At 40.0% G+C, this 12,776-nt stretch overlaps 2 protein-coding genes across 5 annotated transcripts in view; one reads left to right on the plus strand and one right to left on the minus strand.

Annotated features, from left to right (window-relative positions):
- Positions 1-12,776, minus strand: part of slc25a15a (solute carrier family 25 member 15a) — a 31,314-nt gene that overhangs the window by 1,851 nt on the left and 16,687 nt on the right. The window contains exons 1-3 of one of the 4 annotated variants that reach the window (XM_021322904.2): positions 5,265-5,545; positions 5,046-5,111; positions 3,575-3,833 (exon numbers count right to left, since the gene is read on the minus strand). In XM_021322904.2, coding sequence (XP_021178579.1) covers positions 3,575-3,833; positions 5,046-5,100 — 314 coding nt within the window. In that variant the 5' untranslated portion in view covers positions 5,101-5,111; positions 5,265-5,545. Of the gene's footprint in view, positions 1-3,574; positions 3,834-5,045; positions 5,131-5,259; positions 5,546-12,776 lie in introns of those variants that run through there. The other 3 variants (XM_012875212.3, XM_021322905.2, XM_036149650.1) reach the window with 3 other exon arrangements.
- Positions 7,041-12,776, plus strand: part of foxo1a (forkhead box O1 a) — a 42,641-nt gene continuing 36,905 nt past the window's right edge. Inside the window, exon 1 of the mRNA XM_012875223.3 lies at positions 7,041-8,470. Within this exon, the coding sequence (XP_012730677.2) occupies positions 7,844-8,470 (627 nt within the window). The 5' untranslated portion in view covers positions 7,041-7,843. The remainder of the gene's footprint in view (positions 8,471-12,776) is intronic.

Here is a 12,776-nt window from a genome sequence, read left to right on the forward strand (position 1 = left end):
ATCACCCAAATGATAACAGTGAAAGCTCAAAATGATTAAGCAGCAAATTTACCGTAGGCTAGGGTTAGCAGGCTTCATCTAATCCGCTTTAAATCTTGAGCTTTCTCATTTTGCAGCCAGGCGTGTCAAGTAAAAGTAAAAATACTTTGTTATCTTACTTGAGTAGAATGTTTTTACTTCCCAGGCATGTTTGGGATGTAATTACTTGTTAGCCTACATTTTACTTCTACTTAAATTTGCATGCAATTATCTGTACTTTCTATTCATTACAGTTAAAGAAAACGTGTTACTTTATAAATAAAAGTGGGATGCTATCCAAAATAAATTTAAACAAGAGGTCTCTTTTGTTTACAGCCTCCATCATAATAAAAAATTTAAGGATCAGAGCTTTCAGTGAAACAAGTTTGTTATTTCCCCTACATACATTTTAATTTAGTTGTTCTTTTTCAAATAGGAGAATGTAATTGTTTACAAACCATACATATTATGGCTTAAAGCTTTCTTTGAGATGCTTCCCTCAGGGAGAAGGTATCGTTCTGCAAAATGTACTACTGATCGCCATTTACACAGCTTCTTCCCACAAGCTGTGATTGCTTTGAACAAAGCATCTTAAACTAGGCACTTGTATGTATGTATGGATGGATTTTATTGTACAGTATTTTTACTTTTATATGGGCATTTTTTTTAATATTGAGGCTTCATGTGGCTTTGTCTGTCTGTTTTCTATGTTGTGTCCTCTGATGTGTTTACGTTGACTCTGCACTCTGAGCTACTTGCACATTTTTTTCCAATGCAGGTAAAACTGCAAATGGCTAATAAAGTGAATCTGTGAATCTATTATAAGTTTATTATTGTTGAGAATAGTCTGTGACTAGTGACCCAAATATTTCTGGGGGTGAAAAAGGAATGACCCATTTTACATTTCAGACATCAATTATAGAACAATTTTCCAATAAAAATCAGACCACTTTGTTTCTTTCATTCATATACATGTAGTCTATTGCTCAGCATGTAAAAGTGAATAAATACATAGAATGAAAGTAGTTTTTTTTTATCTAATATTTGTGGCGCACAAGTACTTTTAACTACAATTCCGCCCTGCGGACCTGGAGGAGGAGTCTGCTGCTGCAGTGGGTCCTCCCTGATAAAGTTACAGCATTGAGGACGTGCTATCTAGGAATTTTAACTTGTGTTTTCCTGTGTGTTTTGCAGTAGATGCTCTGTGTTTTTTTTTTAAATAATGTCTTTATTTTTAAAGACATAAAGGCAGCAGGTCTGAGGAAGAGGATGGAAAAGAAATGTTGCCCTGTTACAAGAGGAGCAGAGGGGTGCTAGCTCACTGAAAACTTGGACTAACATGAGATTCTCCTGTGTTACACAGGAGAGGCGTATCATAAAGCCTGATATAAGAAGAGTGTATCAGACAGAAAACTGAAAGTTTAAAATAGGAGTGGGTGATAAGACAACATTCATTGTAAAGGATTAGAAAGTTTTAACAAGCCGCCAAAGCAGAGATCGTGATATCGTCTAAAAAAGGCAGGTTCGGTTTCCTTTTCTTCTGTTTCCCTCAGCTGTAAGCTGACCACTCAGACTGTAAGTTGCTCATTGTGCTCATCAGGGAGACAGCCTGGGGAAGGAAACCGTCTGCTGTACACGGCCCTCTGTAGCATTGACCTGAGGGTAAAAAGCGTAAACAGTTTGTATGCAGGGTGGACGTGATCTGCAGCGCTATTAGCTGCCTTTTTCCTGACCCCCTGAGGTGTACAAGTCCTGGATGGTAAGGAAGGTCGCACGATGGTCACCTTCACACCTGGTTGTTTGCTGGAGTTTGGAGCTGCTCTGTTCATGAAACAACCACCGATGAAGGCAGTGATATTTCAACCAGCAAAGAGAAGGCTGCGTTAAATGTAGCTGAACTTTGGACTTCACGACTGATGATGATGTTTTGTATACATTACGTTGCAGAGGAACTCTGAGGAAGCAGCCCTCACCTCCAGCTTCTACAACCTGCCTGGCAGCTAATGGTAAGTAAACATATAGCTGGATAATCAGGGTTGTCTGTTTAACTGGTTTCCAGCTCGTCAGATTAACTCGACTGCCAGGATTCTACAGAGTCTGATTACACTTTGCAGAGCAGCTAAAGTCTGAGCAGCTGCTGCAAACCTTTACAAAAAAAACGAATTCAGGTAGAAAGCACTCTTCAAATAGCATAAAGCTATTTAAAACCTCTTACAGTGTCCTCTTTGCTCATAAAAGCACAATTATTTCAATGCCGTGTGTTTTAGGCTGCATTTATGTGAGGAAACCATGATTAAAATCCAGATTTTACTGTAAATGAATTGCTTATACACATATTTGTCATCCACTACACCCTAACTTAAAAATACAATTATAGAGCTAAACTGTACTATGGGCATTTTTATATGGTTCGTTCATTGTTGCTGCTACAAATAATGTCACTGTTCATATTGTCTGACACATAACTTTTCTGTACAAACTGTCTTTTTCTGCTCTGCTGCTACATTCCTAACTAATGTCACAATATTTTTTTATTAGTTTCTGTTTCTTTTCTGTACCATCTGCACCACCATATGGTCCATTCATTGTTGCAGTACATCCTGATGCCACAAATAGTTGCACCATTCATGTGGTCTAACACATAACCTTTCTATTCATATAAAACGTCTGTTTTTTTCCCCCCGTTTTTTTTTTTTTTTTGGTTTTCCGCTACATTCTCGACAAATGACAAGTACTTGTCCTAAAATGTCTGTCTTTTGTCTTCTGTTTTTACTCAGAACCTTGCAAAGAAACTTTGCTCACATATACATTGTGAATGTGCAGCTGAATGACAATAATATGAATAATGCTATAGTAGGGCTGGGTAATATATTGAGATTTTTAAAAAATATTGAGATTTTTTTTAAAGAGATGTAAGATCAGACTACATCATTTATATTGAGATGGTCTGTGTTGTGTTATAATTATACTTTTATGTATTCCAGTAGGTTATTTTTCAGCTGTTTCTTGTATTTATCTACAGCTGTTTGTTAAAAAAAAAAGAAAAAAAACATTCCTGTGAGACATTTGGGATAAAGCTTTGACTCTGAGATGCAATTTCTGAATTATTTAATGAAAAGAAAAACATATTGAGATAAATAACGTATATCAGCATGCAGTGTAAACATATTGAGATATTATTTTTGGTTCATATTGTCCAGCCCTGTGCTAAAGCTGTTCTTACAGTTCAGTTTCTGTGTAAAATGTGATTTTTTTTCAATAAAAACAGTTTGACTTCAGTTTCAGGAACATTTGTAGACCTCCGTCCAGGCTTTTAAGAGCAGACTTGAGTTTAACCTTGAAGATAGCACAGCTCTGTGATTGTTGCCTGTTGTTGATTGTTTCTGTTTAGAACGTTTTAGTCCCTCTTTTGAGATCCTATTACCAGCTCTTCTCCAGAGAGATCAACGAACTGCACATATGTCAACCCTTTAAAGAACAGTAATTGGAACGGCCTGACAGATTCCCAAATGTTTAGCTCCTACAACTGAAATAGAAATGCTCGTCAGCATCAAACCTGAGCTCTGCTCCTTTATCCATCCGCAACAAGAGGCGGACAGCGTCCTGGCACAGGCCGTAGCTCAAGAAGAGCACCGCATTCTCGCTGATGTTGGCGAGGAGGGCCGGCGTGGTCCCTTTGTAGAGACCGCGGAGTCCCACCTGTTTGAAAGTTGAAATGAAGCAGTGGATGAAGCCGCGGTACAGGGTGGGGAACGTCTGCATCTTCACCTTGGCGGTGTCAAACGGCTGACCGCTTAGCACGCAGGCCGTACCCCCTGAAGTAGGACAGCATGACAGCGAATATAAATATGAGGTTCATATAACAGAAGAAACACTTTCTACTGCACCATCTATTTAAAACATAAATGGATTCAGTGCCTCGGAAATATTCAAGTTTGACCGACAATAAAAAAAAAAAAAATTCAATAACAATAAATCAATACTTTGTAGAACAGTTTTTTGTTGTGACTGAAGACTCCTCTTTATATACTAAAATAACTCAAGTAAAGTGAGAGTGGATGGGGTACATATCTGAGTGTCATTTTTTTAAGCCTAGTCCCAGATTCTCAAACTAATTTAGGTCTCGACTTTAGGTGGGTTGGCCTACCAGATACAGTGCCTTACAATTGCCTTGGCCAACTAGTAGTTTTAATGTTACCAGATTATATCACCCGAGCTGTAGATCTCTGCAGCGCCTCATGTTATAAGAAATATTATTCTGAAGTCACTATGGCCTCACGCTAATCGGACATAGAAGGCCTGCAGACATGATGGCTGTGTATAAGATCCACTGTTTGCTGATTGCAAGGCCAAATGCTGCAGCTGCTGGGGGATACTGATTGTCTACGATAGACTGTCTTTGTTATGTCTCAGGCCAAGGCCACTGTGCAGTGTTACGGGGAGCCGAAAAGCGAGACAGGCAGAGACTGGGCAGATGCAGACTGCAGCGGGACCGTGGGGTGCGATTACTTTCCATCTATGTGATCTCTGCTCTGTTTCTCAATAAAGGTGCTGGGACTTCATCATCACCGTCTTTTCATTTAGTAATGATGGAAACTCAGTTATCTTTGCTTACAACCCCATAATAAATATGAATTTCTTTGGTGCCCCTCTCACAAATGCTCTTGCTCTCCTTGTCTGGGCTGCAGGTGAACAGGCATGTTTGGGCATTTTCAGATGTCCAAACATGCCTGGGATTGGGAAGCACTGAACTGTTCTTAGTAAGATGTTGAAAGCTCTGGACATGCTTTAAGTGGCAGTGCATTGTTTTTTGTAAAATATTCGTAATAAACTATGCATCATCTTCCACGTCACAACTGCGCATAGCTACTTTTACTGGTTCATTGACAATTTACTTTAGATAAATTGTCAATGAAATACATTGAAGACTCCGGCTGTAGCATGGAAAATTGTTACAATGCACTATATCTTCTTCTTTTTATTTATTTATTTATTTATTTTGACTTGACAGATGTAGCCGACCTTACCTGCCGCTCCTGCTGCAAAGTCAATGACTGCTTGAATTACAGGATGTGGAGTCATGATGAAAACTCCTGTAAACATAGAAAATGAGGGTATCGTCTATTTTTACTCCATAAGAATACTGTCACAAAAGTCGCGATTCCCTGTAACATTAGAGCAGAAAACGAAAAGCTTGACAAAGAGGAAGATAATTATGTACCTCATAATTTTCACACTCACCTCACCTGTCCTGTAGTCCGTTTAACGCGGTGGTATGTTTCCCCCTTTGTCAAAGCTTTACTATATGTAGTCAGTACATCCCATGAGCCTCTCAAGTAAAACAGTCTGCTCAGTCTCCCAGCACAGGACAACAGCGCTCTCAATGAAGCAACGCTCGCGAACACTGGCCCGAACTTCCACTTCCGTCTCTCTCGAGCCCTGAAGATGTGGCGCACACGCGCTACGTAAACGCGTAAAGACTCAAGACTAGGAAGGCGCTCTCTCTTGGTCGCATAGCAACAGCGGCCTGACAACAAAAGTTTTTTTTTAGTTCTTTTTATTGAGATATAGCCTATTAAATGTTTTCTATTAATCTCAAAAAGCCTCCAACCCCATATCATGAAAAGAAAATCTACTAAACTTTATACAATGCGCTATAGTGAGAAGAGTTGATCATTCGGGCACAATTGAGGCTGTAATACCCTGATCTGTCCACAAGATGTCAGCAGACTCCACTGTTCCCTTGAAAAAAATGCAATCCATTCATCCATCCATCCATCATGGCACCTCTTGTTGGGTGGGGTAAATTACGCTTTTAATACCTCAACAATGTTATTAAGCAAGGAAAAATGGGCAACGTCCAAAGATTTGACTGACTGACATAAGCTGGAAAACGAGGTCCAAGCACTGCATTGCTCACAGCAGCAAATGCAGTCAGCATGCAGACGCTAACTGGTACACCAATATACACATAGAAAAACGTACTTATTTGAGAATACAAACTACATTTTAAGAATAAGCTGCTCTGATGGTGCTATGATTCACAGTGGAATGAATGAAGTGCAAGCCATGCAAAAAAAAAAAAAAAAAATACATTGCATAATGGAGTCTGCTTTTATGTTGTTGAGATGGCTTTTTTGGTGACTAATTTGCATCATTGCTGCAAACTGCACATTTTATCCATTTTTAACATGTCCTGTCAACATTTACCGCTCTACATCATTATGTGGTCCGGCAAACATGCGACGTAACTAGGTAACTTCCTTGGTCTACCATTGAAATGTTCCCCCAAAATAACATTTTAAAGATTTGAGGACTTCTTAAATCCAAGAACACTTTGAGCACTTTAACAAGCTCCCTTCGTAATAATACTTAACCAATTGGGATAAAATCAATTTATTTAGTTGAATTTAGACCTTGACTTTGACTTGCCCCTTTTAACACATAAAAGATTCGACATAAACCGCTCCGTCCACACTGACCAGCCTCCACAATGACATGATACTTTGATTTAAACCATTCTATTATATATATATATATATATATATATATATATATATATATATATCCATCCATCCATTTTCCGAACCGCTTTATCCCTCATGGGGTCGCGGGGGGTGCTGGTGCCTATCTCCAGCGTTCACTGGGCGAGAGGCGGGGTACACCCTGGACAGGTCGCCAGTCTGTCGCAGGGCAACACAGAGACAAACAGGACAAACAACCATTCACGCACACACTCACACCTAAGGACAATTTGGAGAAGCCAATTAACCTAACAGTCATGTTTTTGGTCTGTGGGAGGAAGCCGGAGTACCCGGAGAGAACCCACGCATGCACAGGGAGAACATGCATATATATATATATATATATATATATATATATATATATATATATATATATATATATATATATATATATATATATATATATATATATTAGAATATGCCTATATTAAAAGTAGCCTACCTTTTGAACCTATCAGCAGGTATTAAACCTACTTTTCCTTTAAGCACACATTTCTTTTTTAAAACTGTTTTTTTTCTAATATATTTTAATCTGTGTTTTCATCCACTGTAAGGTGAAAAACGTCCTAATTAACAGTATTAAAGGCTTAAAATATCACACGTCTGTGTGAAAAAGTCTCTGCTTATTGAGAAATTGAAATGAATGAACTTTTCAATAATGTCCTGATTAAAAGGAGGTCTGTTAAATAACGCTACATAATAACGAAGAGAAATATGTTGGACTTAAACTGCGTTAAAGATTATTAAAGCTCATTGTAAAACTGTAAAGTGGAAGGGAAACAGAAATAACTGTATCTGTGGTCCGCCTCAGAATAAGAAAAAAAAATAGAGCAGTTTTTTTTTTTAAGCATCCATTGGTGGTTGTGCGCTGTCAGTCAAATGTGGGTGGTATCGGTTGACAAATGAGACTTCTAGTAAGTCCTCCTCACATGCTGTACAACACAGAGTCAACAGGCTGTACGGGACAGCAGACGGAACATCAGCACGACTGGACAGCATAAACAAAGCAGCGCTCCGGCAGATCCGTCCCACCGATTCAACTTTATCCCCCCGGAAAGATCACCGAGTAGGCTGCCTTTTAAAAAAAAAAAAAAACTGCTCCACAGGTTTCCACCGGCTTGGGATGTGACTTCCAGTGAGAATTTTGCGCCCAGGCGGAGCACCGCGACTTTTCTCCAGCTTCTTAACATTGCAGAGACGAGATTTTTTATTTTTTTTTATTTTACTTTATCTATTTATTTTTCAACTTTTAAAAGAGGCGTCGCAATTTATATGACATTGTAACAACACCTATCGACACCATGGCGGAAGCGGCCCAGCAGCCACACCTGGTGGAGATCGACCCGGATTTCGAGCCCCTCTCGCGGCCCCGGTCGTGCACTTGGCCCCTGCCCCGGCCGGAGTTCATCAACCCGGGGGACTCGAACACTTCGTCGCCGGTGCCGTCCGTGAAGCAGGAGCCCGGCGTGGGCAATGCGGAGTTCATCAACAACCTGAGCCTGCTGGAGGAGAACGAAGACTTCGCGGAGCAGAAGCCGGTCATCATGTGCAACGAGTTCCAGTGTCAGGAGAACTGCGTCCACCAGCAAGCTCAGCAGCAACACCATCAGCAACATCAGCACCAGCAGCAGCAGCAGCAGCACCCGAACCCGCAACTCCCGCATCAGCAGCAGGTGCCTCTGCTCTCCACCCCGGTGGGCTCCTCACCTTCCGCGGCCGCAGCGGCTGCTGCAGCCGCCGCGCAGAGGAAGAGCAGCTCCTCTCGGCGGAACGCATGGGGGAATATGTCATACGCAGACCTCATAACCAAAGCTATCGAAAGTTCTCCAGAGAGCAGACTAACTCTGTCTCAGATTTATGACTGGATGGTGAAGAGCGTGCCTTACTTCAAGGACAAGGGAGACAGCAATAGCTCTGCAGGCTGGAAGGTACGTTCTTGTTTCTTTTTAGAGATGCACTGATCGTTTTTTTTTTTTTTTTCCTGGCCGATCCCGATTGTCGATTTTCTCTGAGGGAGTGTACATTTTGATGGCACGTTTTAAGGTTAAATACTGTCTATTGGCTGAAGTGTATTTTACTTTTATCTGTAGTCATTTTAGTTACAGCTGACCATAATATGAAGACATAAAAGAAAATCTTTTTTTTTTTTTTTTTTTTTTTTTTTTGCTTATGTTTGTTTCAGAATGGGAATTTGAAATAAACTAATGAGCCACACAGATAATTCCCAGCAACAGCTTAACTTAAGATTCATTCTCATTGGCCGTTTTTTTCCAACTTGACCCAGCTTTTTTTTATGACTGAAATTAGATATTGGTCCAAAATTTTTGTCTTGTTTTCATTTATTAATGTCGATGTCCATCATTTTGGTTGTAGCTTTACTCGTTTCTTCAAACGTTTTAGTTATGTTTTTTTTTTTCCAGAATCAAAACTTTAACCTGTTCATTCCAGTGTTGATTTTTTTTCTATTCAAATAACTATAACACATAAATGAAATACAAAAACAAGAAAGTGTTGTTCTTGATAGTAGTAGTAGTAGTAGGTAGCAGTTTTGTGGCAACAATAGTAAACTGGAAATCTGATATTTATGCAAAGAATGCTGTTGGTGCATGTACACACTATCTGGTGGGAGTTCCTAGTTTTACTCTTATTGCATTAACAGTTTTGGAAAAATCCAATGCCTGCTGCTTATGCCCTGTAAAGCAGCTGCCTGCTCCAGTTCCTGTACAAAGTTATCCACTGGGGAATTTTGGTGTGTCTGTGGTGTTGCACAGTGGGTTTTTAGGGACTTCATTGTGTTTTATGCTGTTTTTATCTCATGTGGTATCACTGTAATATCCCCTCTGGGGAGATTTGGCTTCTCTGTGGTGTTTAATTGACTAGGCATTTTATTGCAATGCCTTTATGTCAGGGTTGTTTACTTTTATATCCATTGTCTTGTCGCTGTTGCTGGGATCTTGTCTTTTGGCATATACATTCTTTTTTCACAAGAAATTCATCAATCAGGATTTTCCTAGCAGATCAGGTCTGACCTGTGGATTCCCACTTACCCACTTCTGTTTTTTTTTTGTTTGTTTTTTCCAAGGGCTGTATTACATAGAAGAGAAAATAATGTTTTTAAATCTTTCTTAAACTCAAAAAGTGCATCAAAGGGCATGCTGTTGGTTGATGTATTGATGTGACTGAAAATTATCAGTTATTATTTTGGATGCTATTTCTGATTTGAGTTTTCAGACCCGCCAGTCACACATTGGAGCCGATCTAGCGAAAGATCCAGGCTGATTGAATTAGTACATCTCTAATTCTACTTCATGATTATGTTTTTTTTTTTTTCCCCTGCAGATGCTCTAGCTAATACTGAAAAAGCATGCAGGAATATTTAAAAGCCAATTAAGCTGTTAATCATATCCTCTCTTACGTTCAGTTCATCATATCACCTTTTCACATATCGTCTTAGACACTCATCTGACTCCTCACTGCAGAATGTGGCTTATGCACATCTCATGATTCAACAGGGTTTTTTTTTTTTCTTCCAGTTTGCCATATTGATCTTTTAAACACAGTAATCAGAAAATACTTGAGTTCTGACTGTACAGTCGAAGCACCTCTGTTCTTTTCCTGCCCTTTGAAAACGGTGCAGATTTCAGGCTGAATCACAGTTTTCCACATTATGCTGGGGAACTCAAAGGCAGCTAAGCTTAAACGCCTGTGTCGTAAGGAGACACCAGAGCCGATCATGTGTCCTAGAAACTGTCCCAAAACATTACACAAGAGTGGACTCAAATTTTCTGATGTGGTGTGAAAGAAGGCCCGCCTACTGTGGGCTGTTGGAGGGTGTAAACCTTTCTTTTTTTTTTTTTTTTTTTCTTCTTTTTTTTTTTTTTTGGAGACGCATAGCTTCAGCGGTGTCTGACAATAAATTAACGACAGTCTGCTCCCCCAGCAGGAAATCATAGTAAGCCTCACATTGAAAGATTTATTGCAGCTGCGCTCTTTTGTAAGCTGTCTGGGTTGCTGTTAAAATTTAAAGCAGTTGTCGAGCATTTTTTTTGGAATTAGATTGTTTTGGGCTTGCTTTATCTGAGCAAGGCTCATGTGTTTGACTTTGACTGAAGTTTGACATGTCTGTCACTCATCAGTGTCGGAGAGAATTTTATATTTTTTTTAGTGCCTATGTTCAGTCTGACATGTGTGGATGCGTTTGTGTCACATTTGCATCTTCAGTATTTCCATGCATTCTTTTTAAACGCACTATAATTATCTAATGCTCCTTAATTATCCGTTATACCTGAGCGCGTTTATGAAATAAGCTTAAAACTTGGATTAGAGCCATCAGATATTGTCCTGTCAGTGGAAAAACCCTTCCAGTGTAGTGGGATACTCTCAGTAAACAAAGCTATTACTGGACAGATGTGTTGCTGGGGGGGAGGAAGGGGGGGAGGTGATATTGTTCAAGTAGATTTGTGCCTGAATGCAGTTACCCACTGTTTATTCTGCATGTGCATTTGCACTCTAAAATGTTCTGCTAGTGCTTCCCTACAAGATATTTTTTTTTTTTTTACTTTTCATGGGCTTTTAGCAAGAGATTTGATTTTCTCACAAATAATAAGCACGTATTATGTTCTGAATGTACTGTGTGCGTGTGTGTGTGTGTGTCTGTATGTGGGGTAGGTATGCGCTAAGATGTGAGTCACTGGATAGTGGATGATGCGTAATGCAGCTAATTCTGGTCAATTAATAAAATAAAAGTAACAGATAGCCATTAGGGTGGCAGGTTGATGTTTGACCCGGAAATCAAACAGAATGCTGCCTGTACACATAAACACTGACAAGGCTGGAGGCGTATGGTCGTTTTAACCCTCACGGACAGGTTTGCATGCAAAGAGCTACCTGCCTGTAAAAACTCAAACTCAAAGGAAAACTAGCTGAAGTCATTAAAGAAAAACTTGTATTTAATAATAATAATTCTAACAATGTAATGATCATTTCGCTCTGTGATGGACTGGCGACCTGTCCAGGGTGTTTCCCGCCTCTCGCCCGGTGACACACACACACACACCCGCACAACCGTGTGCACTAATGAAAACACAATTGTCAAACAGCAAATACCGAACGGCAGCTCCAATTAGCTCGTTTACTAGTCTTTACTCCAACTGGGTGGAGAAGTTTCTTCTTTTGGCACGTGAATATCATTGCCTGTTGTAAGTGGGATATTTTGATTCCGGTGTCATGTTGGAAGTGATGATCCAGCAACACGTTATTATAAGAAGTCACCGCCGGTTAATTACCCTCCGCACAATGATCCGCAACAGTTAATAATTTATATTTCATAAAGCATGCGGCGGGGTCTCGCCGACAGAAACTTAGCATGTTTTTTCTGTCTGATTTGCTGCGGCTACATTAACAGCTTTCCTCGCTGTCGCGCCAGCAGCCCTGTAGCAGTTTTTGTGTGACTGGCAGCGCGGCGAGGGGTGCTCAGCTACCGCCTGGGCTTGCAGCCTATCCTGCCATGTTGGGGGTGTTTATACTGAGTAATACTGTTGGAAAGCAAAGTGCCGTTCAGGGCTGGTGAGGGGAGTTATTCGTGGAGCTCGGTTCCACACAGGGGGGCCGTCACACATTGTCCCTTCAGCGGGAGCTCACGTATAAGGCAAGCCGAACTCAAGAAAGAACCTTCATGTTGTGATGCTGAAGACGAAAAGGTTTTCGTTACTTGTTTCTGGTATAGCTTATTGCGAGAAAGTCTAATGAAACAGATTTACTCCTTTTGAATCGTGACAGATCTGTGGTAAATATTTTCTGGAGAGGCTGGTTTCAGATCTCAGGGTGCTGGTAAACTTTCACTGGCTGATACTGTTTTAGCCAATATTGATTTGTTAAGAGCTGCTAAAATATAAGAGGTTTTGAAAAATGATTTAGATTTAGATTTGTAGCAGTGACAACGTCACCCTGCTGTGTGCGAGAGAGAACAGTTGCTGCAAAACAGGGTTTTACTATTAAGCCAAAGATAAAGCTCTTATGAAGTATACATTTTAAACTAGCTTTAACAACTCATTTAATGTTAGCACCGTTAGCATTGTTTGAGCCATTAGCGTGGCTAACATTACTAAAACACCAGTCTTCATGTTTGTATTCTTCAGAATTAAAAACTAGCTAGCTTAATGGAAATTTCCCAAAAATTGACAGCGTTTCCAAACCTAAGGTGTTCCTTGACAAGCAAAGAGATAGAGTTCGAAA

The sequence above is a fragment of the Fundulus heteroclitus genome, chromosome 18 (assembly GCF_011125445.2).
Source record: "Fundulus heteroclitus isolate FHET01 chromosome 18, MU-UCD_Fhet_4.1, whole genome shotgun sequence".
In the NCBI taxonomy this organism is placed as follows: domain Eukaryota; kingdom Metazoa; phylum Chordata; class Actinopteri; order Cyprinodontiformes; family Fundulidae; genus Fundulus; species Fundulus heteroclitus.